The sequence below is a fragment of the Zosterops lateralis genome, assembly GCF_965231275.1.
Source record: "Zosterops lateralis genome assembly, chromosome: 2".
Classification (NCBI taxonomy): domain Eukaryota; kingdom Metazoa; phylum Chordata; class Aves; order Passeriformes; family Zosteropidae; genus Zosterops; species Zosterops lateralis.
The window spans coordinates 107,524,273-107,550,520 of NC_139763.1; the positions used below are offsets into that span (position 1 = coordinate 107,524,273).

The 26,248-nt window shown below is 41.3% G+C and overlaps 1 protein-coding gene across 12 annotated transcripts; it reads left to right on the top strand.

Moving 5' to 3' along the window:
- The first annotated feature begins 1,206 nt into the window (after nt 1-1,206).
- LOC310924078 (cell surface glycoprotein CD200 receptor 1-A-like) lies at nt 1,207-24,962 on the top strand. Of its 12 annotated transcripts, XM_083885174.1 has the most exons (13): nt 1,207-1,296; nt 2,185-2,532; nt 3,234-3,328; nt 3,593-3,722; nt 7,247-7,402; nt 7,982-8,089; nt 9,990-10,206; nt 13,397-13,478; nt 14,236-14,541; nt 15,403-15,651; nt 16,662-16,825; nt 17,564-17,610; nt 18,844-24,962. In XM_083885174.1, the coding sequence occupies exons 8-13, from the start codon at nt 13,418-13,420 to the stop codon at nt 18,992-18,994; spliced, it is 978 nt and encodes a 325-aa protein (XP_083741300.1). In that variant the 5' UTR covers nt 1,207-1,296; nt 2,185-2,532; nt 3,234-3,328; nt 3,593-3,722; nt 7,247-7,402; nt 7,982-8,089; nt 9,990-10,206; nt 13,397-13,417; the 3' UTR covers nt 18,995-24,962. The 12 variants fall into 12 exon arrangements, with proteins under 12 accessions (XP_083741300.1, XP_083741299.1, XP_083741295.1 ...); XM_083885173.1 differs by lacking the exon at nt 9,990-10,206 and having other exon boundaries at nt 7,000-7,402; XM_083885169.1 differs by lacking the exon at nt 9,990-10,206.
- The last annotated feature ends 1,286 nt before the right edge of the window (nt 24,963-26,248 follow it).

The window sequence follows — 26,248 nt, forward strand, 5'->3', positions numbered from 1 at the left end:
ACATGTCCAGTGCTGTTTGCTGGTGAATAAGAATCCAAAGGCTTCTCTGAGGAGGCTGAGTAACTGGGATTACACTGCATTGAGAGACCCAGTGCTGCATGGACTTCAAAGTCCACTGCTTGCTCTGCAGGAGAAGAGATTGCTTGGGGATTGCCATGAGGGATGAGAAAGTGGAAGAAGGGGAAGAGAAGGAAATGTCTTGCTTTGCTCTCAGAGTTGTGCATGCTTTGTGAATGGTTGCTGCTTGTGTCTGAGGTCTCAAGCCAGCACCTTTCATGTCTTCATAAGTAAGTCTGGGAGTAACTCTGGAGGTTGATATTTTCCTACTCAGAGAGTTTACATTCTCAGTAAGCATTTCTGGGACACTGAACTGCTTTTTGTTAGTAATGAGGGTTGTGATTGCTTCAATGGCTTACAGAGGCTGTGAGCTGGCAGCTCCCATTATTCCCCTTCCATGAGCCACTGGGCTCTGTGCACCTCTGGAGTTGTTAAAAGAGCAACTGAACTCCTGCTTGTTTCTTGCCGTCTGAAGCTAAACCCTCTTCTGAGTCTTTTAAGATTCTGAAAATCACTGGGCCATCAGGAAAGACCAAGCTGGCCTTAGTAAAAGCCAACAAAATCTCCTGGTCTTGAGTAGCTGACCCATAACTGAATGTTTGACACCAGACAGTGCAATGTGGACCCTTTTAGAACAGCAACAGAGAGCTGAATGATAAGTGAAAAATAGATATAACAGTTAAAATAACACAGGAACCATCCAGACATGTAACTTCTTGAAAGTACAGCCTCCACAGGAATTTCTGTGCAATATAGAAAAGGGCAGATAAATGCTTGGCTGTAATTTTCAGTCCCATTTGCTGCCCTGTCCTGCGAACAAAAAGATCAAGGCCTACCCAAAATAACTGATTTAACTCACACAAGCACACAGGACACAAACACACAACTTACAAGGACCAGGCAATGTGGAACCACCAGAAAACCTTCCAGGGCTAAGATGAGAGGGAAAAAAAAAATCGATCCTCAAGCAAACAAACACTTTATTTTGATTTTTAGTTTCCTGTTGAATCACAGAACCTCTCAAGCCACCTGCCCATTTGGAAAATGGGGGCCAAACAAACCACTCCTGTTTTCTCCTTTCCAGCAGTGTGCCAAGTTCCACTTGCTGGTCTGGCACTTAAAGATGTTTCTAAAAGATGGCTTTGTTTTTCTAGGAAAAAGAAAAAAAATCTATATTTTGAAGTAAAGAAAGAAGCTCTCTTGCCTCTTAACACTAGTCTGAAACAGGAGGATGTTGTGGTAAGCATTATTCTTTTTTCTTTCAGAATTTCTCTATTTTTTTCTGATGCTCACATCAGAATTCTCCTACCTAAAGTACAAATTACAGTAATAATAATTTATTTCTTTTTCATCATTGAAAAAGAGATGCCAATAGCATGTTGTTCTATATATTCATATCGGTGGGAGTCAGAATCTTACTGTGCCAGCCAAATTATTTGATACAGGTGCCCTCTTGAGGAGGAGAAACAATTACAAAGGAATTTTGCTTGCTTTTGGTGTTTTTTCAGTCCAGTTTAGGAGTTACTTGGTGTGGCCAGGAGGTGCTGCCCGGGTTCTGGGAAAGAACATCTATTGCAATAAGCTTCTCTTGAGGCATGATGTATTTCAGTCTTTTGTTTTCTCTATTCTCAATTTTCCTCAGAGAGCTGGGAGGTGAAACCTGATGCCAAAAGAGAATTATATTGAGCCAATCAGTATCTTTAGATTATCTTTCAATGGATCAGCTCAATATTTGATATAAGGAAAAAACCTTCAAATTGAAGAAATAAAACCAACAGCTGTTCCAAAAATCCCTCTCCCCTGGTGCTTTCACGTGCTTATTTTTTGAAGACAGGATGCTTTTATCATCTTCCATTTTTATGAAGACAGCAAAGCTTATAGAGAATATTCTGTTGGTATAAGGCCTTTGCTGCAAGATCTATGTTAGGAAATAGATTTTCTGTCCTCTCATGTGGAGGAAAAAGTGTTGTTTTCATTGTATTGCCTATTATTCTGGGTGTGCACATCTGAAAGAGAGAATATCCCCTCCTTTTACAGTGCATTAACAAGTGGAGAAGAATGGGGGGGGAGGGAGATTGGCCTGGTACAAAGGTCAGCCCAGTTAATGACTGCACTCTCCCACCACAGAACACAGCATGCTGGAAATCATTTATTCATCTGCCACAAAATACCTGGAAGAAGGAAAAACCTGAATCTGAACTGCCTTATCAGGCACCAGCAGAATCACAAATCACAAATCGAGGCTCACCAGCATAAAAGAGCCAATAACGAAAACAAGACTGGGTTTGGAAAGGAGATGGAAAGGTTGCACCTCTCACAAAATGCAGCCCCCATAGCAAAAGTCACATCCTCACTGAAAACTTCTGAAAATATGGGAAGCCAACCAATCAGACAGCTCCTGCTATCAGTGCAGAGCCAACATAAAGAATATTTTCCCAACTGCTGTGGGCCACTTCAGTAGGGTGAGTGTAACAGGTAAGCTCTGTGTGCCCAGGGGCTTGCTTGTAGAGGGAGTGGTGTCTCAGCAGAAATTTCTGCATGATAAAAACTGTGTTCATGAAGATGTATCCTCTCCTCCTAGGGTGTGAAACTGAAATTGATTGGTGCCATGCTGTGACATGTGCAATAAGTTTTGTACACCTCTGTCTCTTCATCTGTGCACGCTAAATGCAAGGCTGACGCGTGAAAAATGTCAGGGATTTGTTTTAGATTGGCTCTGGGTTTCTCTGAGCTAATGGAAATAGCTTCCCATGGGATTTCTGCTCTGAGCACCGTTACCAGAGCTGAAAGGATTTGGGTGAAAAAGGCAGTGTGGGAAAATGTGTGTTAGTCTCGGGTTAGACACAGGTCTGCCTCAGCTCACCCAGCAGCTGTTCTGGGTTCATAGCCACAGGCAGCAAAGTTATTTTATCTAAAATGAAGATCTATGAATTCTCCTAAATTGAGAGCTTTGTGTACAGAAACAGCCTGGTCTTACCACCTCTGGAAATCATTTTCCTGTATGTACACCTCAGGCAGGATTGGTGCTCAGGGTGAATAACTTTTTCTTTTTGAAGTACCTTTTTAATTCTCCTGCTTCATTGGTTAGAAGAGAAAAAAATATTGTACAGAAAGGCTGGAGAGGCTGAAATATACAGTGACAGTGCCCCTGTGCAATCATTTCTGTGTCTTCACAGGTCCCATGGTGTGGTGTCCTCTACTTGTGCCCAGTGACTTCAGCTCCATACCCCCAGCAGAAGGGAGTATCTATTTGACCTAAGTAGCCAAGATGGTGAACTCCTACAGCTTTCTAGGTTGGTTCTGATCTGGGTTGGGCTGAGAAACCAGTTCATATTCCTTCCAGGCTGCTCCCCAGTTTTGTTAAAATGTAGGGATTTATAGTCACTTTTCTCCTTCTTTAAGTTTTCTCCAAAATATTTTGACTAAAAATAAAATGAGAATTATGCCTTCAGTCACCTTTTTGACACAAATTTTCAGGTAAGGAAAGATGCAATTCTGCAGGGTGTTATTTGCATGTTTGTCATTGTTATATCAGGTGTGGCATTGGTAATTCCACAGAGAGTACAGAGGTTTATGAGGAAAGGAGCAAAGCTCTGAGGGTGGATTCTGGACTGGAAAAATGTGGGCTGTGGCCATGATATCCTGAATAATTGTGTGTGTCAAAGGTAAGAAAATACATACATATATTTATTTTTTTTCTGAAAATAAATCGTATGATTGATTTTCTAAAATCACAAGTCTCTTGGGTGGATTTCTGGCATTGTCTATATATTTACTGACATCCCTTTCCCTTTTTTTTTTTTTTCCAGCTATACTTTCTGGGACCTGCCTCCCATGCAGGGAATTTTTTTCCTTTCTTCTGCTGCTCTCTGTGCAAAGAAGGATTTCTTGTGCTGTTCTCTCCTCTGAAGTATATTCTGGCTCATTTCTAGTTCACCCTCTGTGCTCTTCAGCTTGCTCTGGGAAAGCTGAGAACACTGGGATGAGCTCAAGGTAGGGAATGCACAGGAAGCAGAAATGAAGTTAGAGTCAAACTCACTCTTGTATAAACAGAAACCAAAGTAAGTTGTGATGTTTTCCCCAACTCTGTGATATTTTGAAAGCTTATTTTGTCTACACCAGCCTTTTAACAGTGTTGTTTCCCTCTCCCCTTTTCCAAGTATTGATGTAAATTTGCCTTTTGTGAAAGGACTTTTCTCTCAGGCCTTAAAATTTGGTGCCAAATGACAAGGGGAAGATGGTTACACCTGAATCTGTTTCTGTGGTGACTGAGGGTTGTCTGATGGGCACTGCTGATCTCTGCCATGTTTGTCATACCTGGACAGGTGTGTCATGTTTTTGAGTGTCAAGGCAGACTCATAAACCAAGTGAAAATTTATCTCCTTGTCGCTTTGCAGGGGATCTGATTGTTTATCAGTTCTGAAGGGCTGCAATGGCTGCTGCTGTGGGAGCCTTTCAACCACAGGCAGCCTGACTTTGGGATTCTTGTTGAAATAAACGTGTAAATCGCATCTGACAGAACCAGCTGCTTTAAGGGCACCCATAGCAAGCAGTGTAGATGTTTTGCTAGGAGGGGGAAGCGGATGTGGAGAGGCTCAGGGAGAGCATTGTATGATGCTATATTTTGGGCTCCAGTGAGCCAATTGGGACTGCAGGTATTTTTAGCACCATCCTTCAGCAGGCAGCACTCTGTACAACTGCACATCAACACGGTGCCTCTCCCGTAGGTTGGTGTAGCTCTGTTTCCACCTCCTGGCAACTACAAGGAATAGCTGTGGAGAGACTAAGCAGATTTTTTTTTTTCCCCAAGAAGATGAAGTAGGAATTTTAAAGAGGCAGTTCTCTTGAGCTCAGGGGGATTTTTGACTCTTTGGCATTCAATATTCCATGCTGTGTATATAAGCAGAGAAGCTGCTTCCAAATATCCTGCTTTGCAACAACTGTGAATATGAGTCCTTGAGCTGAAAGGTCATAAAAACAGGGTGCTTGCAGCAGGTCCCTGAGTAATAAGACACCAGACACACTTTACATTGAGGGAGGGAGCATCAGTGCATATCCAGGGTAACTGGAGACACAAACACACCTAGTGAAATTCCAGCTCCAAACACCCGTTCTGTCTATTAGGAGCAACAGTTGTTATAGAGGCAGGTGCTGTTATGGAGGACACATAATCAAGACCAGGAATTCTGTGACATGAGTAGCCTTGAGTAGGAAGAAAAAGCTAATTTTTTTGTCAAAAATGAGTGTTTTATGTGGTTCAAAGAATCAAAAGAACTGGCAAAAGCAGGTATAATACTAAAGCGAAAGCACGACAAAACGCATTGGGCAAGGCTCACTCTACTGCTTACTGGATGGTTAAGGCACAGAGAAATATCATGCTAAAATGTAATCAATCTAAAACTAAAGTCAACCACAAATGAGCTATGCTGAGGCTGGGGAAGGAATAGAGGTAAAGATGGGAAAAGACAAGGATAAAAAGGAATAAGGAAGGCCCTCTCAATGTTCAGAGAGGTCTGCCTTGCCAAACTTAGGCGTGGACTTGACCAACTTAAACTCAGGTTGTTTATTTGGGCAAAAAAAAAAATAAGTTTCCAAAGCTGTTTGTTGAAAACCAAAACCTTGTTAGACAGCACTAGTTCCTGGGAACAGACAGTGTTTCTGATTTCTGATGCAGTTCATCAAGGCCTAATGTGCATTTTTAGGTCACAGTGTGGCCCAAGGAGAGTGGGGGAGGCGTTCTGTGAGTGTCCTTCTGTAGTAAGAAAACAATTATTTCCCCAAATAAAAATCTCTTGCACAAGTCAGTATGACCTCTCCTTGTGCTTGACAATGGTAGAGCCAGAGCTGGGTTTTCCTTCAGGACTTGTTCAGAAATCTATGTATCCCATGCCAGGGCAATGCCATCTCCCTGCTTCACAGGAAAGAATGAAAGTTCTTTATCCATCTCAGAACTACCCTGTGTGAACAAGCAAAAAAACCCCTTTAAGTAGATTGTGCAACACATGCTTCTAGAGGCTGTAAAGAAATATAGACTGTTAGTCCAAAGCTTCCAGATCAAAATATTGTTTTCAGTGAAAATGGATTTTCAAGTTAACTGTCCAGGTATGCATTCAGCCAGGATCCCTCACCACACATGTTCCTTATGCCCTTGGAAACTGCATTAAAACTACTTTGGAGAAGTTTTGCAGCACATGTACATAACCCTGATGGAGTAGAGAGGCTGGGCTCACTGAATCTGGACTTTGAGTGAGGTTGTTTTCTTCATTGTTCAGTTACCCCCCATGTAAAATGCCATCAGCTGTCCATAGGTCACCTTCTTTTACATGAGGAATTACCTTATTTGGGGAAGATCATCCTCTTCGAAGTGGTTTTTTGGAAGCCTGTATAGTTCAAATTGCCTCTAGTTAATCCCTTTGAATGCATTTTAAAAATCATTTTGCCAGAGACTCTATCATTACAAAAGCCATACACTAGCTCTGACAACAAATCATGTGGAAACAATGTGCAAAACTCAGACTTCTAGTGATGGAGACTTTGCAAACAAGCCAATTAACTTTTCCTGCTGTGTCAGAGGGCTGTGAGTGCAGCAGCTCCAAGTGTGTGCATAAAGTTGTACCTCTATACAATGTTTTTTAAAAATATTCATGTGTGTAGCAATACACATAGACATGGCCACAGCACAGACACTTTCAGTCAGCAAATTAAGATGTTTTTTCATGTATTTTAGGTGAGCCCTTAGCTCTGTGTGTATGTAGCCTTCACAGGTCTGACGGCAGGGGTGACAGGCTGTGGTCTGTGGCATGAATGCATTCAGCAAAGTCCTTGTGCTGGGGAGCTAGAGGCTTCCTAAGCCTCTGCCTGACACTTCTGCATTCTGTGAGCTAGTTGGCTTTTTTTTTTTTTTTTTAAATCTTACTTCCCCTTCTGTCATTTGTGTCGTAGTGTTGCACCTCAACTTTTTACCCAGTGCCTTTGGACATTGAATCAGGAGACAGTGATGTGCGTCTTCTCCCAGCCTGGAGAAGCTCTGCCACCTCATCCTCAGGAGCTTCCCCTCTGGGCTGTACTTGAAGCCACTCTGGGAAGATAAGAAAATGAAGATCTTTTGTCAGCAATGCCGACAGTACCATGACAGCATTAACATCGGTGGGAGATGACCTGAATTTATTCTGTGTTTTTCACCTGCAAGACCAGTGGTCTACAAAATATGGGGACAAGTTTGCTTAGCAGAAACCTGAATAAGGACATGTTTTAGGACTCCTTCCAGCAGCTCCACTCTCCTGCATCATCCTGCCTCAAATGGAGCTTAAAATCTGCCAGAAGTGCTGGTAACCAGAAAAGAAAGGTGAGAAGTTTTACGGGAAACCACCTGGGAGAATTTTTCTAGACCACTGACACAGAGCTATAGATGCTAAATGGCTCATGAGAAAGGGAGTCTGTGACAGCAAAGAAACATATATGGTGAGGAAGGAAAAAGGATAGTACTTTGGTGTATTATGCCTCACCAAAAGAGTGTAGGCAGTGACAAATGCTATCCTGACCCTGATGTCATGACTTGACTTGGCATTTGAGAAGTGGGATGTGTAATTTTTTCCAATATAGATGTGGGTTTCTATTCTAGGTTTCTATTTTGTTATACAACCAATTTATTCCACTTGTAAAAAGAAAAAAAAAAACACGGAAAGGGAAATGAAACAAAACTATTCCTCCTTTGCCGTACAATAGCAGTATGTATTTCATATTTGCAAGTGTTGACCTAGCTGCTCTATAAACACAGGGGACTTTTTTTCCTTCCTTAAATAGATAAATAAGTAAAATAAATTTCTTCTTCTATGCAATGACTCCAATGAGGGCAAAGACTGCAGCACCTTGAGGCTGGAGAAGCTGTCTCCCAGCTGATGGGAGTTCCTGGGGCTTCTTGCAGGATCTTCACAACTTCCATGGAATGGGGAAGCTGTTGGTTTCTGAGAAAATGATGTTCCCTGAAGTGTGAATGAGAAGGAGCACTGAAGAGCTGAAGGAGAGAGGTTGGGTAAGTGCTGTGTCTCTAACCCTGCTTAGCACTGCCTAAACCATGGTTAGTGACACTACAGGTAAGACTGACTGACAGGTGAGGAAGGACTACCTGGGGTTTTATTTCTGATATACATCAGGTCTTCTGCTATTTCTGTTCTTTTCAAAGCAGGAATTACTTGAGGTTTGTAGCTTCTTTATGCGTGGTTTGGGATGTGTGGTGCAATTCCATGATGTTTGGCTGTGGAGTGGGAGGCCAGTTTCTCTGACTGAAAGATGGGGAGGAAACTTTTTTCTGAGGAGCTTGAGATATGTCCTGATGCTTACCAGAGTGTTTTAGGAGTTAAACATCAAGCCTCCTCTCTGTTCATCTGTGAATATTTGTATGGAGGAATTTTTCTCTGGTTATCCACAGCCCTGAAAGCAGTAATTGCACTTGTGGGTTGTGAATTCCCAGGTTTTTTTCCTGGGAAATCAGCAGTAAAAAGCAGAAGGCCCACAAGGGGCAGGAGTTAAAGCAGTTAAGCCCATGAACATGTGTAGTAGATGGATTTGTCTGCTTCAGTACTGGGATTGAGTGAGAAGCTCCTGAGATAATGACCTACAAGTGATAAGGGGATTCTCTAGGGCCAGGAGTAGAAGTTGCTGAGCATGGCCCTGCTGGCCCAGTGCAATCAGCAACAGTTAAAAAAGAAATACTTTTTCTTGATCTCTGCAAACTGTGGTATAATTGCCTCTGGATATTTTAACATGGAAGTGTCAGGTTTTACAGGCTTCATTATCAGCAGAGCTTTCCTCCATCTCTTTGCTGACATTGGTGAGAGCTACAGATGGTTTATACATGGGAAAGTCAAGGTGTTAGGTACAAGAACTGTTTTTTTTTCTGCATAAAATGGAAAATGTAAAACAAATGTCTTCTCACTTTCTGAAAGGAAGAGAATGAGTTACTAGGGATGGTGCTGTACTCATTCATCCTTTGCTCCTACTGCTCCTTCCCAACACTGGATTACTTTCTGAGGGGGCTGGCTGCAAGGCAGCTACAGATGTGGGGAATATGCCTTGGCTTGTGCAATAACTTCATGGGACTAAGCTATTTTCCAGATGAGCTAGTAATAAAAAGGTAAATTTATCTGAGGAGGGGGGAGATGCCCAACTGCTTTCTGGAATTACAGCTACTATGTTTGACAAACCTCTTTCCCCTGGGGAAAAATCCACACTTTGTAATGTTGGTATTACTCTAAATATTGATATCTTGATGAATTCAATAGATAGCACAAATCTCTGCTGTGGAGGAAATTTCAAACCTATTTACCATTAGGTATATTTACCTAAACACTGTAATTTTACAGTTGTTTTGTATAACTTGCTTGTGATTGTTTTGAGAGCTTGTTCTATCAGGCTAATTCTCTCTCTCAGAAAGCCATCCACCCTCTATTTCCCAGGAAAATTTTGCAGGGAAAGCTTTGTAGTTTGGAACTGAATGAAACCAGCTCACAAACTGAATGGGCTAAATTTCAAATCATTTCTGGCTTCAACAGATGCCAACAACTGTGAGACAAACAGGGAGTCTGAGAAGAAAATGCACTGTGGAGGTTCTGATCCATCAGTCCCTGATGGTGCTAAGAGTCTTCTGCTGTGCCAGTACAGGAATTCAGGGATCAGTTTTCAGGGCCAGGATATCTTTCAGAGAATAGAAATACCAGGAGGCTCTGAAGTCAAAGCAAAGGTCCACTAGCCAGCAGCATTGTCAGGGGCCAGCTGCAGATGGCAAAGAACAGAGAAAGAACACAGCTTCTCCTTTCCCTCCAGAGCTTTCCAGTTTCAGCTTTGGGAATATCTACCTGCTGCCCCTTCTGATATGTTTTGTCTTCCACCCAGGGCATTCAAAGTCTTGCTATATATTGTTGCTTCATTTTCAGTGGAGGAACTTGAGGAATTCCCAGCAGAGGAACATTGCTGGGGAGAAATGGGAGCAGAAGAGGCTGACCTGGGGATGTTGAAAATAAAACGTAACCAGCATCTCTCACTTCAGAAAAGCTGCAGACTTTTGAGTTGAGTGCTGTGTGGTCTTGGTGATAAGGTAGAAACATCAAATACTGCATAGAAGATGCTGCTGCTGCTCTGACTGCCAAAAGTGTGGGTTTGGATTTTAAATAACGCAGCCTTGATTTGCAGAGCAGTTACCTCATCCTTTTCCTTATTAGAGGAAGCAAGAGAGTTGGTACAGATGTGTGCCACTGCTTTCTCTTCTTGCCATCCCTTCCAGCCCTTCCTTGCCCAAAGACACATGTCTTACAGAGAACAGACTTCTAAGGCAGGGTCTTTTGTACCCTTTAAAATGTGTTTTCACTTCAAAACAGAACTGTATTTTGCTGAGTTAAACACAGGAACGGCTCTGTGACATACTGGTTATCCTTTAAAAATTGTGATGACAACTGATGCAGTGATGGATATCTGACCTTTTCCTCTTTCAGGTCATGTTAGCAAATATTTAAATCATGTTGAACCTTGCATTTATTTGCCTGATTTTATGTTGGTGCTTTGCATAGCTCAAGGCTTGTGGCTGCTGTGTGATGTGTAACGACAGACAGCTAAGGTTGTGACTTGTACATGTCACAAAGCAGTTTCTTTCTCTCAATTTAACTCTGCCACATCCTCTTCAGGGCAGTGTACCACCAGAGGGGTTTTTTTTTGCCTCATCTCTTTCGGGGAGGGTGGAGGCTTGATCTGCCTCTGAGAAAAATCAGCTGCATGTTAAGGTCTCAGATGCAACAACAAAAAGAAACTAATGAACCCTATGGCTGGACACAGGGACTACCTGGGATTGAATCTCCTAAATTGAGATAGTTTCCACTTTGCAGTCACATCCCTGCAGTTTCCTGGTGTGCAGGAGCTGCCTCGGAATCAACCCCAGGACTGGGGGCAGCTGTGTGCTGATGTCTCCCTGCTCACCCCAGAAGGAAAATTGGAACACCAGAGCACACTGGAGTTGCTGCTGCTCCTCTTCCAGGCTCTTGGGATGAGGAGGGCTCCTCCTGAGCCTGAAAACTGAGTGAATCTCCCCCAGCCTCAGCCCTCCTTGGGATGAATCCGAGCGGGAGCGGTGCCGTGCCCCGGCTGGAAGAGTGACAACAAGGTCTTGTGCCAGCCACCGCCACCGAGGCTGAGTAAAAATTTTAATTTATTTTAATGCAGCTATTGAGGCATTTTAATTCCATCAAAGGCAATAACACAACGCGAGCCACCAAGTATTCGTTTGCTACTTTTAAATGGATTTGCTTCGTCTCTGCTTGGTTGGTCCTTTTTTGGATTTTGAGAGTTCCTTCTCGCTCAGCAGCACAACTGTTCAAGGGTTGTGAATTTTAAAAGTTGCAGATTAAATTCTGCGTTTCACACATGAATATTTAAACAGTCATATACTCTCTTCTTTCTGTAAAGTCCCATTTTTAATCATTAATGCCTGTACTTTTGAGCAAATAAACCCCATATATGAGATTTGTATGCATTAAAAAAAAAAAAAAAGAGATACTTCTCTGGGACAAGTTCCAATATGACAATATTCTGTTATGAATATTTATGGACCCATCAAAATTGGTGAATACTGAATTTACTGATAGAAATTGTGGAAGGTTTGTTGTTTTTTCTTTTACTTTGCTCTCGAAAGAGACTGGGAAATTCTTTCCAAAATGGGTCAAGTTCAGTACATAAGTCTGGTCAAAATGTAGCTTTTTAATTTTTTTGGTTAAAAAAAATTTCGGCTTTTAAAGTTTCGAACTTTTTTGATTAAAAGCAACTTTTGCATGCATAATGTATCCAAATTGCAAAGAAAAAAAGTCCCAAAACTTCTGACAGCACTGAATATAATGAAGCAAAAAAAATTTATTTCCTTGATGGCAAAGATTTTATGTGAATGAAAACGAAATTTGAGGGTTTTTTTTTTTTTTTAATGTAAGAGTTACATTGCTTGTTGCGCATCAGTAGCAGAATATAGATCAATGTGGTTGTATTGGCATTTTTACTGGGTTGTAATGAAAGCCTTTCATCCAGATGCACCACAATTCTCTGTTACAGTTGTGAGCAAAACAATTCTTTGAAGAAAACAATTCTATTGAGGGTGACAAGGTTCTGGAACAGGTTGCCCAGGAAAGTTGTGGATGCTTCATCCGTGGAAGTGTTCAGGGTCAGGTTGGATGGAGCCCTGAGCAACCTGCTCTGGTGGAAGTGTCCATGGCAGGGGAGTTGGAATTGGAAGATGTTTAAGGTCCCTTCCAACCCAAACCATTCTGTGATTCAATGACTTGAACATGCACTTGTACCACATTGTGTTGAGGAAAACACCATCTCTTGCATTGGGCTCGACTGTGGCAACGTTTGCTCTTCCTGTGCCACACGTGTGACAGCGTTGTGGCTTCTCTCCTGTGCACCATCCTCACGTGGTTGGTTTCACATTTAAAATGAAATCTGTAATGCTGCATAAAATTGAAGCCTGTTACTTTCAGGGCAGCTGGTTCCAGATGAGGATTCAGGTATCTGGGTGCAGAGTAAACCCTGGCTGCCTTTCCTTCTCCTCCCAGCACAGGCTGGGAAACTTGGTTGTGTTTGAATAAGGGAGTGAACAGTGTGTGATGCAAACAATCCACAAGGAAAGTCCTGTTACTGCAAATAAGACATTTCTGAATCAGCCATTGCACAGAGATGTTTGTTTGTCTGCAGCATCTTGGGTTTTGACTTGGGAATGAAAACATCATGTCAGTATTTCCCATGGGACGAGAGCACAATTTTCCAATCATCTCTAGCTGTGGGTGCCTGATTCAGACAGTAAATTATTAAAGAGACAGAAATGGCAGCATTTATAAGACATGGTTTGTTAAAAGGTTTACATAGTTGTAGAATAGCAGGACTTATTAGATGCCTCTTTAGTTCACCCTGCCTATGAAAGCAAGAAACAAACTCATACGGTTTTGATCCCTTCCAATAGGAGGGTTGGTCTTTTTATCCTGCTCCAAAAGGAGAGTTACCCTTCAAGAAATTAAAAGCATGCAAAGGCTAGGAATATTTCTTTGCCAAATAGTTGATGAAGTCTAGATCCTGAGTGGTACCAGAGATCCAGGATTTTAAAAAACCTGTTTTTTTTTTATTTTTAATTTTTAAATTTTCAACCCTGTTTTTGCCTTAGTCTCTTCAATATAAGAATGACACTTGACATGGTCTTGTTTAGAGCTCCCGCTTTCAAAGGAAACAAGAGTTTTACTACATGTTCTCTTTGAAGGGATGAGCACAACAATTTGTTACTACATGCCATTTTCTTTGCCTTCATTTTCTGCAGTGCTGATTCCTTCTGCTGAAGATGGCTCAGAAATGGGCAGTTCTGGCTGTGCTCCTTTTCTTGCCAATCAATCTGGCTGAAGGTAAGTGAAAAAGATCCAGAACTACTCATAGCGCTGTTTGCTACTCTGCAGTTCCAGCTTGCCAGGACACTGAAACTTCATAGTACACCAGAGCAAATTTTGCCTGTTTTTCAGTGGGGATGGAAAGAGTAATGTCACCTCAGCTGGCAAAATAAACTAGTGCCTTGCAGAATGGCACAGAGTGATAAATCTGATAGGAATCCAAAACTGATCATCTAAAGACACATCTGTTCAGCTGGGACAAAGGCAGGAGAGCAATGATTTCTGGGTTAAAAGGGATCCAGATACGTCTCTTACTAAACTACTGCTCCAAGTGATGCTGGTTTTAACCGTGCCACAGGTGTGTGTTCCACAGCTATCCCAGGTTTTACTGGCACTTGAAACAAGGCACCTAATTCAGGAACACAGTAAAGTTTTTAAAAGTAGTTTCCTTTCCCTTAAGAGTGAGTTTTGCCTGCCCCATCAATTTTTCAAAGCCTGTATTAAAGTGATAGAAATTTGTTGCCTAAAAAAAAGGTGGAGGACTTGCAGCTCAAGTCAGCATCACTGACCACAGCAAAAAGGCACCAGCTCCACTTCCAAAAAGGCACTTCCAAACTTCAGGAAGTGGTGGATCTGGGAGTTGAATACTAATATGTGCCCCAAGGTTGCCAGTACAGTCAGGAAGTATATTTTTAAGTGTGACGAAGCCAAGAGTTTCCTGTGCTTTTAAAATGGCTGTGGCATCTTTTTAATGTCTTTTTTTCATCTTATGCAGTTCACTGGGTGAGTGTGAAGGCTGGCCATGAAGCTGTGCTGAGGTGCCCCAAGACCTCTGAGGCGTCTTTGACGATGGTGACATGGAGAAGCAATAGCAGCAGTTGCTGCCGGTTGTCCTATAGAACGGATCAGAATGAGACCAGCAGGCAGAACTGCAGTGAGAGGATCACATGGAAATATTCATCTGCCAGTGACCCTGCGCTCCGTATTTACCCTGTGAACCTCGGGGATGACGGAAATTACACCTGTGAAATTGCCAACAGGGAAGGGAATTTTCATTCTTTCTCTTCTCTGACAGTGATAGGTAAGACTGCATCACTAAAATAAAAATTAAATTAGTCTATTTGCAATATGGGCAGGAACAAAAGAATATTAGGAAGCATAATGAATGCATCAAATTAACTTTTTCATATAGTTAGGTAAACTATATCTAGGTTTCCATAAACTGGAAAAAACCCAAACCCACAGGAACACTGTGTTTTGGCTATATTAGTTAAATCATCTCAATATAACTAAAATTTATAAGAAATTAATTTTCAACTCTGTGATTGCTCTTAATAATTTTAGTCACTTCCCCCCCCCCCCTCCCCCCCGTTTTTTTAGTTTGTTTTTGGTTTTTTTGTCGTTCCCTGCAGAATCTTGCCTTTCTGATAAAGACATAGGTGTTGTGCAACCCTTTCCCTGTTTTGCCAAATGCAGAATACGAGTTGTTGGACTTAAGCAAAACAATTTTGCCCAATTCCTCTTTTATTTCCCTGCTATCAGATTTTTTTATTCTACATATTCAAACTCCTAAATATTGTACCTGAAGCTTCAGCAGTCTGCCTTTTCATCAGTCAAGTTGTAAATCTTTATTTAATCCACCCTTCTCTATAATCTCATCTCCTGTTAATCTGTTACATTTTGGAGAACAGGAGGAAGCAGTACTTCAGATGAAGCCAGCTAGTTCTTGAAGTGTCCACCTTGGACTTTTTGATGTATTGTTTTTCCTTAAAGATGCGCTAATATTTCAAATTATTTTAAAATCCCACCAATTGGTCATACAATCTAAAAAATACCAACTGTTTGTCAGTTTCTCAGTTGGTGATTTTATACTAAAAATGAAATAGAATTATAAAATATTAATAGAAATAATAGTTGTGGCTTTTTAAAATTTCTTCTGCAGTCCCTCCTACGGTGACTCTGACCCAAGACAAGAGCAGGGTGGCTGTGTGTCAGGCATCTGCAGGAAAGCCACCTGCTGACATCTTCTGGATCCCTGCCAGCAATCACAGCTCTGAGGAAGAATTCCATCACCCCAATGGAACAGTGACCAGAGTGAGCTACTTTGGCTGGCTCAACAGCTCATTCCCCTCTGTCACCTGCCTGGTCACCCACCCAGCCATGAACCAGACTCTGGGCATGGACCTGAGAGGTAAATAATGTTATTTTGTGATTGCTTTTCATCATGCCTGCAGCTGTTCCCACTAAATGCCAGGGCCCTGGAACTAAGTTAGCATGGTTAAAAGGTGAAGTCCTAGTGCATGTTGAGAGATAAATTATTAATTCTGAAACCAAATGCTTTGTAGCACTGTAGGGAGAAGCTTTCAGCATGTTTTTCTTTCAATTCCAGTTCTGTTTTACAAGAATTCCTTATTCTGCTTTCAGTGGGTTCACCTTGGCTGGCTGCCAGGTGCCCTCCAAGCTGCTCCATTGCTCCCCCCTCTTCAACAAGACATGGAGAAAAATACAATGGACAGTTTGTGGGTCAAGGTGAAGACAGGGAGAGATCATTCACCAATTACTGTCACAGGCAAAAGAGACTTGAGCTAAATTAATTTCTTGCCTCTCGAATCAGAATAGGATAGTGAGAAACAAGAACGACTCCAAAAGCACCTTCCCCACGACATTTTGTCCAGCTTTTCCACAGTAGTGATGGTCTGGAGAAAATTTCCTTGGACAATGTCTGTCTGTGGCTTGTAAATGTTCCAAAGGTAGTAAAGGCTAAAAATCAGCTTCTCCTCTGGCTATGCTGGAGCTGTTGGAAGTCTATTGTAGTAAGATTTGTAAGAACAGCTAAGTAAGTGCTCTGAAATATCTCTACTAGTAGAGGCATGAGGAACAGAAATTAGCATAAAACAGTCATTAATAACAGCATTTTGCAGGGATGGCTGCTCAGTTGTTCAGGGTTAATAGTACTTGAAGGAAATGAGAATGTAAAGGCAGGTGAGTTAAAAATGAAAATGTGTGTATACACACAAATGACTGGGGGTGTGAGGCAGCTTCTTATTGCTGGTTGGCATCCAGACATCTCCTCTGTTTCTCTCTGCTTTGTTTGGAAGCAGAGGATTAGCTTTTTCCTCCAGTTAAGGTAGGCAGTAACATCACAAATTCGTGGATACTGACATCTAACTCTGTAACTTGTTCTCTTTTCTCATTGCTCAGACCCTTCCCATGACTTCTCAAGATTTCTCTACATCCTGATAGGAGGAGTAGCTGCAGGGGTCAGTGCTGCCACTGGTCTGATTTTATGCTTGATTTTCAAGTGCAAAAGTGAGTCCTTTGATGAACCTGAAGTATATTACAATCCCATTGCTGACTATGTGCAGGTACAAAGTCATGCACTTTATTGCTGAGACTGAGGTGGGAGGCAAGGGCTGAGGAGAATGTCCATCTATGTACTGTCCTTTTGGAGGAGTCATAATAAAATAAGGTGGGGGGGGCAATTTAAAATAAGTCTGGAGTTTTGAAAGGGCCATAGGTGTTGTGGTATTAATGCATTACAGACATGTCAGAGATTCATTCAGGATGAAAATGTTTCTTTCTGAGAATAGGGCAGGCTTTGAGTTTTTAGAATTATTTTGTTTGTTCTGCATTTACTGGCACAGAATTCTATACTTAAAAATGACACTTCATAAACTAATGACTAAACACAAATGATCTCTGTTTCCATGAACAGTGGTAAGTTTGCCCTTGAGCAAGTGTAAGAAAAAGCCAAATGTACATACTTCGATATCTTTCAGATAATAATGCATTGAGCATATTAGATAGCTGATTTGTTTCATTTCTCATACTAAATGCAAAACACAGCTACTAAGAAGAAAATGAACTCTACCCCAGTAGAAACCAGGACACCTAGCATAACCAAAACTTTCAATGAATAGAAAAATTAAACACGAGCGTGTTAAAGAGCAGGGTGTAAAAACATAAGAACTTAACATATGAGGGTTACCTTATTTTGAAGAAAGTCTTTCAAGAGTTGGGGGCAGCTAGAGGAGAACCCCAGTTATACAGCTGTGTACTCTGCACCACCAAACCATTTTAACTTCCTGCCATCCTACTTTCAGCTTGCAGGTTGTGTAAACAGGTATGTGGCCCAGCAGAACACTTTACAGTAAGTAAAGTGTTTGTGCATGTGTGTGCTTGGCAGGTCTTGGTGTATACTTCACTAAAACTTGTACTTTCTCTGCAATGTGTCTACTCTGACAAACCTCCCATTTACCTCTGAGCACTTGAGAGGGGGGATGAGGTACACATCATCTGTGAGAATGTCTGTTGTTTGGATATCTTCATGCATAATCAGAGTATTTGAGCAACTGTTTAAGCACTGGATAGAGAGTGGTGTAGTGCATTTCCTGTCTGTGTGTTACATCATTTACAGTGCTGAATTTTAATTCTCTAAAACCTCAGTATTTTCATATTTCTGCTTCACAGAGTAGTCTTTACTCAGATGTTTTATTTAAGAATGTGTATTCTTCATGGCAGAAGCCTGCCTGATTAAAGATTGGATGGAACCAGACATGCCTTTTACAATGAGGGAAAAAAAGGTCCACTTTGTTTCGCTGTATTAGAGACAAACACAGCTATGCAACTTTTATTTTTTACATGGCAGTTCATACACTTGGAAGCCAGGAAACAGCAGTGATAAATCTGCCACCACAACTTTTACTTACTCTCTAATCCCAGTGTGTTGTGATATATATTTAACAAAATGAAAATGTGCTGCTTTTCCTCAGGGCTTCTGCCTCACTTAATGCACATGGAAAGACCAATTACTTCCTATTTTGTTTTCTGCTCATGATTTAATTAATGGTCGTGCGCCTTGTTTGTTGCAAACAAATCAGAGTGCTCTGAAGTTAGAATGATTCATTTCCTGACATGCTCCTGTGTGGCACTCAGGACAATTTCATTGATGAAAGGGGGAGTTGCAGAGATCAAAGGCTTCCAATGATTTTAGGTGCCTAAATTGGATTGTTTGTAGTCTGTCTTTTTTGCTTTTGTTTTGGTGTTTTGTTTTCAGAGAAGCTAGCATTGTTCGTTTTCATCTATTTTGCTGTAGATGCCAACATTTCAAAATTTGTTTTCTACCAAATTAAGAAAATAAAATTCAGAGGTTGTCCCGTTGAGGCTCTGTGAAGGCTTTTCTTGCATCTGTCTGCCAGTTCATGTTCCACTCTCTGTGCTCTACCCTTTTGCTCAGAGAGCTCAGAGAAATCATATTTCTTTTAGAACAGTAATGTTACCTACCAGATTTCTTTCTTGCTTTTTGTTTGGGATCTATAGGAATGACGATCCCACAAAATTCTACAATGTAATAAAACGGTAAATGTTTTTCTTCCTGTTGCAGACTAGAACCTGGACATTCCCATTTTCACGTGCAAGAAGAGAACCAGCCAAGCCTCCTGACTTTCCAGAGACAATCTATGAGAATTACAACCCAAGAACTATTTATGTATGCTTATAACAGTGTAGGCACAAGTAGGCAGCTCAGCTACTAATGATACTCCAACTTGTACTTCAGCTCTTAAGACCTTACCCACAAAAGCCTTTGTCCTTCCTGACCTGATGATGGTGGGCCACAAAGGCTCTTTTTAGTAAGGCTTTTTTACTCTTTCTCTAAATGTTAGTAGAGCTCTAGAAAAAGCTGGAACTTTGAAAGATTGAATTAGGGGAATACCTTAATTTTGTTTGGAAGTGGGCTCTGCTGTATATGCTGCCCTTCCTCAAGACAATAATGGACACGTTTCTGTGCCAGAGTAAAAGACTGCTGGTGAAATAATTGCACTTTTCTTTCCATTTTGACAACCGGACTATTTTTAAAGTTGTCCATTGGAAACCAGAAAGTGACATGGGGGACCTCAAAACACAGAAGGTCAAAGCAATACATCTAACTGAAGTGCAGAAATAAGAGTGTTTTAGGTTTTTTGGGTTGTATTGTTTTGTTTTCTGGGTAGATGGTTGCACATGACAGATGATGATCTAGTATTTGACATCTTTGTTTATTTTTGAATTTTTAATGTATTTCCTTTTCAATCAATCTTTCTGTTTGCATTGATAATTGACAGAAAATAAAACCAGTTTGATATTATACTGGATATGGAAATGAGAAACAGCAATGGACAATTTTTGGACACTCTTTAAAGTAAATGTACAAATATGCAAATACTTAGCTGAAGGATAACCTGTGGTTATTTGGGTAAATGTTTGTTGGCCAGTTTCTGAGAAGCTGAGTTTTACTCACAGCACGGTTTTACTTACAGCATGGTTTTACTTAGAACAGAAGTGTTAAGTTGTATAAAGTGCAGGTGGTGTGCTTGTTTAAAACAAAAGAAAAAAAAGACAACCCTAACCACACCATTTATTTCTTCTCATCTTCATGTTCCCAAGCTAAAAAAGCTTCCACAGACTGGTTGCTAATTTTAGTTTTCATTGGTCATGTCTGTCAGACCTTCCAAACACTAATGCAGCAATAACAAGACTGAAATGTGTGTTTTGGAGAGGCTTTTCCTGCTTGTTTCTGCAGGGTCATCTCTGCTCCATAAGTGTTCTTAGGCATGAGCATCTCCCAGTGCCTTTTAATTGCACTTTATCACTTCTAAATAGACATGGGTGTCTGCTGACATCACTCCAGCCTTTCATTTTAGTCAGAAAGACATGAAGAATGACTCTCTGCCTTAAGGAAAAGGGCCTACAGAGGTCAGGCTGGTTTCCAGGCTGGGTGGACAAGTGAAGCCTTTTCTGTGATGTCAAATGTCAGTGATGGGTCACTCTCAGAGATGTGTGCAGCATCATCACATCTTCTGTGGGGAGGGAGAAGCTCTTTTCACGTGTAAAACCACTGGGAGAAATAAGTGACAGCTTGAAAGTAGTGTAAATAGGTTTGAAATGATGCTAGAAAGGAAAAGGGGTTTGTAGCTCAAGTGAAATCCGCAGCAGTGCCTTAGTCCAAGGTGCTGTCAAGGGGTCGGTCACTTGTGACTTGAAGCTTCCAAAATAGAGGAAGATTGTTTGTTTCTTAAGGAACTGCCCAGTCAGGTCTAAAGCTGGGTGCCTGGGTTCCTGGGCTGGTGTTTCTCAGTGTGGTAAGTGAGCACGGATTGTTTTTGTGGACTGCTATAGCAATCTGTGTTTTTCAGAAGCTGGATCATTGTAGCCAGACTGAAGGATGACAGGGCTGGTAAAATTAAGAGAGTTAGGCTGTGGAGCAGTCTGCTTCTGGGAATCTCACTGCATGTGTGCTGTGATTATTAAAGTGTAATGTAAGACCTTTTCTTAATTCCTTTGCACCAAGTGAAATGTTGAAGGATGAGATCTGGTGGAGATAGATAAAGATAGAACCTATACAGGGAGATGATAATGTGTGTGTGGGAAAGCTCTCTGAAGCTATCTGTGTTAATTTGTTCTGGCTGAAAACTATGGTTTTCACACTCATAACTTTATTTTCACCTTTAATTTGTATTTGGTGGAACTGGTTCAGTCATCTGCAGTGTGTCAGCACTTCCATTAACGTAGAAGTTCTGAGCAGACTTAGTGCTGAAACAAGCTGCTCTGGCAATGGCATGGGCTATCCTGGAATAAAACTGGCCCTTGTGCTTTTTAGGTTTGTTGTGTACGATTAATAAAAGTTATCAGGCCAAAGAGAAGAATGTGGCTATGGGGGTGGTTGTAAGAAAGGCTAGGACATCAATAAAACTTCTATAGGTACTTTCACTCTTGGCTGTTACTGGTGAAGGGCAGGGTTTTGTCATCTGTGGAGCTCCTGGAATGGGCTTTGGTGGCTTCCTCTCTGCCTGCCATGACCAGAGCCATGTGTGTCCTGCTTCTTGGGCTCATGAGCTGATCTGTTGAGTATTTGAGAATGAGAAATAAATCACTTCAATATTTTCTGTCACGCCGCTTTTGTATGGGATAGGCAGTTTGGTGTAACCCAAAGAATAACTCAAATTGTGTGTTTGGTGTCTTATAACAATTTGGCCTCAAAAAAATTAACTTGAAATGTTTTTATATTTATCATGATTCCCTCCCAATTATAAGTACACTTTTGGTGACCCTATACTCTTTTTATTTGCACTGAAAGAAAATTTAATCAAGGTAGGTATTTTAGACTGCCAAAATGTGTAGGAAAATGCTGACTGTTTGTTGAATAATCATTGTGAGAGAGCTACTAAAAAGTAATGGGAATTGAAGTGAACTATTTGCACATTGTCACAAGAAAAAAAATTTAAAAAAGCCTGGGAGCATGACACTGCTGTTTCAGATGGACTATTTAGTCAAATGCACCGTTGACTGAATGTCACTTGAGCTTTTTAGCACCAGATGTGATTATAGATGAAAATGCTCCTGTTTATTGTGTGGATTTTCACTCACATTGTTCATAGGACACTCTTTGTAATAATGATGATGCCTGCTTTCTGATTAATCTATGAACAATTTGTCTTCTGGAAATAGCAGGTGGTGTGATGCCTCTTTCTCTTCACTGAATATGGAAAAAAATGGTGACAAAGTGTTATGTTTAGAGCCTCATAAACTGGAATGTGACTTCAGATGATGAACAATATTTGTTTGAAATCACAAATATCATCACCAGGATTGAAATTAAGAAGGTAAACTATTTGCCTGCAGACTTTGGAAATGGAGGAGATGTCCAAAGGGTATTTTCCAGTTCAGTGAAGACCTCGGTTTTCCTAAGTCTGAAATCACAGCTATAAGTTTTGTCAAACCTTTCTGGCATCAATTTGTCACAGCTTTTCTTCTCTGATGAGAAAATAATGCTTTCCTTGGTTCTCCTCTAGTAACTGTAACACCTGTGATGTTTTTGTGACCTGGTCTTTCTGACTTTGTGAAGTCTTTGCTGTTAATGATAACTTGTCAGCTCCTTGATTTTGTGTCCACACTCTGTATACACTTGTCATGTGCTGGAGGCAGTGAAGAGCTCAGGAATTAACCAAGTGGGACTTATTCTACATTTCCTATTGCTTCTCTCTCCCACCATACTTTGTACTTGTGCTCCTAATGGTGCTTCTTTTAGCAAGTACTCACATTTCTCTTTTACCTCCCCAATCTTTTCATGCACTGGCTTTTCTCAGTTTATTGATTTTTTTGTGTTCTCTAAGTATTTTATTATCCAGTTTTCTTTCTTTCTCTTTTTGACATCAGATACAATTTTATTCTTCATTATTTTGTTGCCTTTTGTATGTGTGTAACAAGAGGTTTCAAATAGTGAATTGTTTTGGAATTTTTTTTGTGCTTTTCACTGAACTTCTCCATAGAGACATACTTACTCCAGGTCTCCTTCACTTTTTTTCCCCCCCTCCAATGTATAATAAGAAATTAAACACTCTTGATGAGAAACATCTTCTGTTCTTAGACTTCTGTGAATCCAAGCTCACTTACCAAATCCAAATGCATAACATGCAGCATTTTATTTGTTCTTGGCTGACACCTGTCTTACAGAATCATAGAATTATTAAGGTTGAAAATAATTTCTGAGATCATCAAGTCCAACCATTAACCAAGCACCATCGTGGTCACAACTAAACTGTGTTATTCTGTGACACATTCACATGTTTTTGAACACATCCAGGGATGGTGATTTCGCCACTTCCCTGGGCAGCCTGTTACAATGCCTGACCAGCTTCTCAGTGAGGAAACTTTTCCGAATATTTAATACACTCTGCAGCACCTGTGAGGAAGAAGAGTGAGAAAAATGTGAGAGGAACAGCCCTGCAGACACCAAGGTCAGTGGAGAAGGAGGCCAGGAGGTGCTCCAGGTGCCAAAGATGAGATTCCCCTGCAGCCAACGGATGTCCATGGAGGAGCAGATTTCCACCTGCAGCTCATGAGGATCCCATCCTGGAGTATACTTCTGGCAGGAGCTGTGACCCTGGAGAGGGATCTGTGCAGATTTTCTGGCAGAAACCACATTGGAGCAGTCTGTTCCTGAAAGGAACAAACATGGAAAGGACCCGTGCTGGAGCAGTTAATGGAGAACTGCAGCCTGTGGGAAGGACCCACACTGGAACAGTTTGCGAAGGACGCTGTCCCACGGTAAGGAACTTGCTGGAACAGAAGAACAGTGTGAAGAAGAGTGAAGGAGGTGAAGAGGTATGAACTGACCCCCAAGCCCCATTCTCCTGCATTGCTGGGGCTGGGGAATAGGAGAGAAATCTAAGAAGAGGGAGTGAGAGCAAAGGTGGCTTCAATTTCGTTTTTTATTTCTCATTATCCTACTCTGTTATGAATTGCTAATAAATGAAATTAACTTCCCCCAAGCCAAGTCTGCTTTGCCCATGACACTAACCAGTGATCTCCCTGTTCTTATCTTGACCCATGAACTTTTCCATCATATTTTCTCCCCCTGTTGTTTTGAGAAGGGAGAGTGAGAGAGCATCTGCCTGGGCACTGTCAGGTGGCAGCCAGCCAAGGTCAATGCACCAGGCAAGGCTTAGTCACCAGCAGAGCTGTAATAGGAAAAAGGATGCTGTAAACATCGGATTCTACATTATTAAGGCATTTTTATGCCGATGGTCCCTCTCTAGGCCTTCTGACTTTAATCTCATCACTGTGTACTGAGCTCTGAAAATTTCATTTCCACTCATTCTATTCTCTCAGCTGTCAATAAGTACTGCTGAGCAAACAAGGCTAAGTGCTTTTGGGATTGATTTTTGTCTCACTTCTGCCACAGTCCAACAGTGTTTATACTGTCATATCATAATGTTCATATCTAGCTGTGCTTGTACTTTAGATTTCCATGTGTACGTCTGAAAAGGAAACCACAGACAACCCCCCTGAAATCGTTTGTGTGTTAGATTTATGATGTCTGAAGAGTTCAACCCCCTCTTCTGTGCAAAACACGCTGCCACATGCTGCAGAACAACGTGCTTAGTACATGAATGTCTTGTAACTCACTCCATCTCGTGTGAGAGGAGTGTTGTGTGGAATAAACAGACTAGCAAGCCAACTACTAAAAAGCTCTGGTCTGGCTGTTCGTCTTTTTGTGCAACTCGCTTGAAATATTCAAATCAGGAAGAATGGAATCCAACACCATCAGTCAGTGTATTGTTAGGGCTGCTTCCTTAATCAGGCCAGTTAGTGCCTGCAAAGCTCTGATACCTTCAGGAGCACTGCCTGCCTCCAGGTCTGAATATCTACCAGTTACACTTAGTATCACATCCTTCATCACTGTCATTCTTGTGTAATCAACAGTGGCTGCCAATTTAATGCTGCTATAGATAGCAAAAATAAAAATGTACACCTATATGCAAACATCTTGATTCATAGGAACATTGCTCTATGTGTGTGTGTGTGAAGCTGAGAATATGCACAGGAAAAGTTATGGGTTTTTTTCCTTGAGAAATTAATTTCTTAATAATTTCCCATCAACAGAACATCTCATTGTATATAAATGTTGTGAAAGACCTTATAAGACAGATAGACACATGAGGGATAAAATGAAAAGTTGCTGTGGAAACCACAACCTGAAATAAATCTTTCTTCTGTGCACTCGAAATTCCAGTCTTTGTCTTCTATTAGAATATTGTTTGCATATCATTTCCCTCTTTTAGAAAGAATCTGAATTTCTGATACTCAAATGGAAATCCCATCTTGACAGTGACTGTAAAGTGCATTTCAGACTAATGGAATATTTTTTCCCTCTCCTGTGAGTATTTTAAGCCTTTCTCTTTTCTTGGTATCAGTCTGGTGTAAGGCAGAAGGAAATGTAATCCCTGTTGGTCAGTACTGCCCACATCTGAGCAGCTGTAGCCATTTCAAACTGATGATAATAATGCCTTAATTGGAGCTAATTTTAGTGTAGGAGACAGCTTGGGGTAGGGTGCAGGGGAGAGAACAAGAAGCACGTAGAAGATGCTAAGGCACAGAGGAAATGTTTGGCTAAACACAAAACAATCCTTAGCTCTCAGCTTGCAGCTGTCATCATCCCTCTGTAGCGCATTCTTAGAAAAACACATTTCAAATAGGGCCTGTCAAATGAGCAAAAAGAGATTTGAGCTCTGGTATGGAGAGGCTGGAACACACCAGAGCTGCTGTCCGTGTTCCGTCCTTGGGACTCTCCTGTAGCTGTTGTTTTCTGCAGTCATCTGTTGGCAGATGCATTCACACACAGCGCTGGGTCAGGAATGTGCTTTTGAAAAGGAACTCCCGGTGGTCCCGTGTTCCCTGCGCGGGGCTGGTATTGTCCAGCAGCCTTGGAGCACACATCAAACGCTGCATCTTTTCTGCAGCGCCCCAGGGGTTCACCTAATGCTCTCCAGCTGCTCACGGGTGTTCAGCTCACAGGATCAGACCAGAGCTAGCCCAAAATAAAATCCCCCAACCCGTGCTGTGCTCTGTCAAATCACCCCTGCTGAGCTACGCAGCTGATGAGATAAACTTAGCTTTTGTTAAGCAAGCTCTTCCTGCAGTGTGATTTTTTAAAAATCTGTTTTGTATGCAAGAAATAACTTCAGCATCAGCTCCAAGAAGGCACTGAAAACTACCAATTTGCAGTGTTCATGTATTGAAGGTCTTTCTTGATCACACAAAGGATATGCATGAAAAAGATGGGCCAACTATTGAATGTGCTCCTGTGATTTTCAGCCTAGCAAAAAAGCTGAAAATTGCGGCCTGATTCTTGACCTGCTAAAACTGGATTGCTCGGCAAGAAAACACAGCAGCCATGGCTTCATGTAGGCATTATTGCTGGCTAAGCCTCACATTTTCTTCACAAACGCTGAAATATCACAAAGACTGAT

Excerpts from the sequence above, each read along its gene's own strand:
- LOC310924078 (XM_083885173.1), top strand. The coding sequence starts at position 13,418 with ATGGCTCAGAAATGGGCAGTTCTGGCTGTGCTCCTTTTCTTGCCAATC. Across the intron at positions 15,652-16,661 it reads TCTGGGCATGGACCTGAGAG|ACCCTTCCCATGACTTCTCA; the intron begins GTAAATAATGTT and ends CTCATTGCTCAG. Across the intron at positions 17,611-18,843 it reads GCCCAGCAGAACACTTTACA|ACTAGAACCTGGACATTCCC; the intron begins GTAAGTAAAGTG and ends TTCCTGTTGCAG.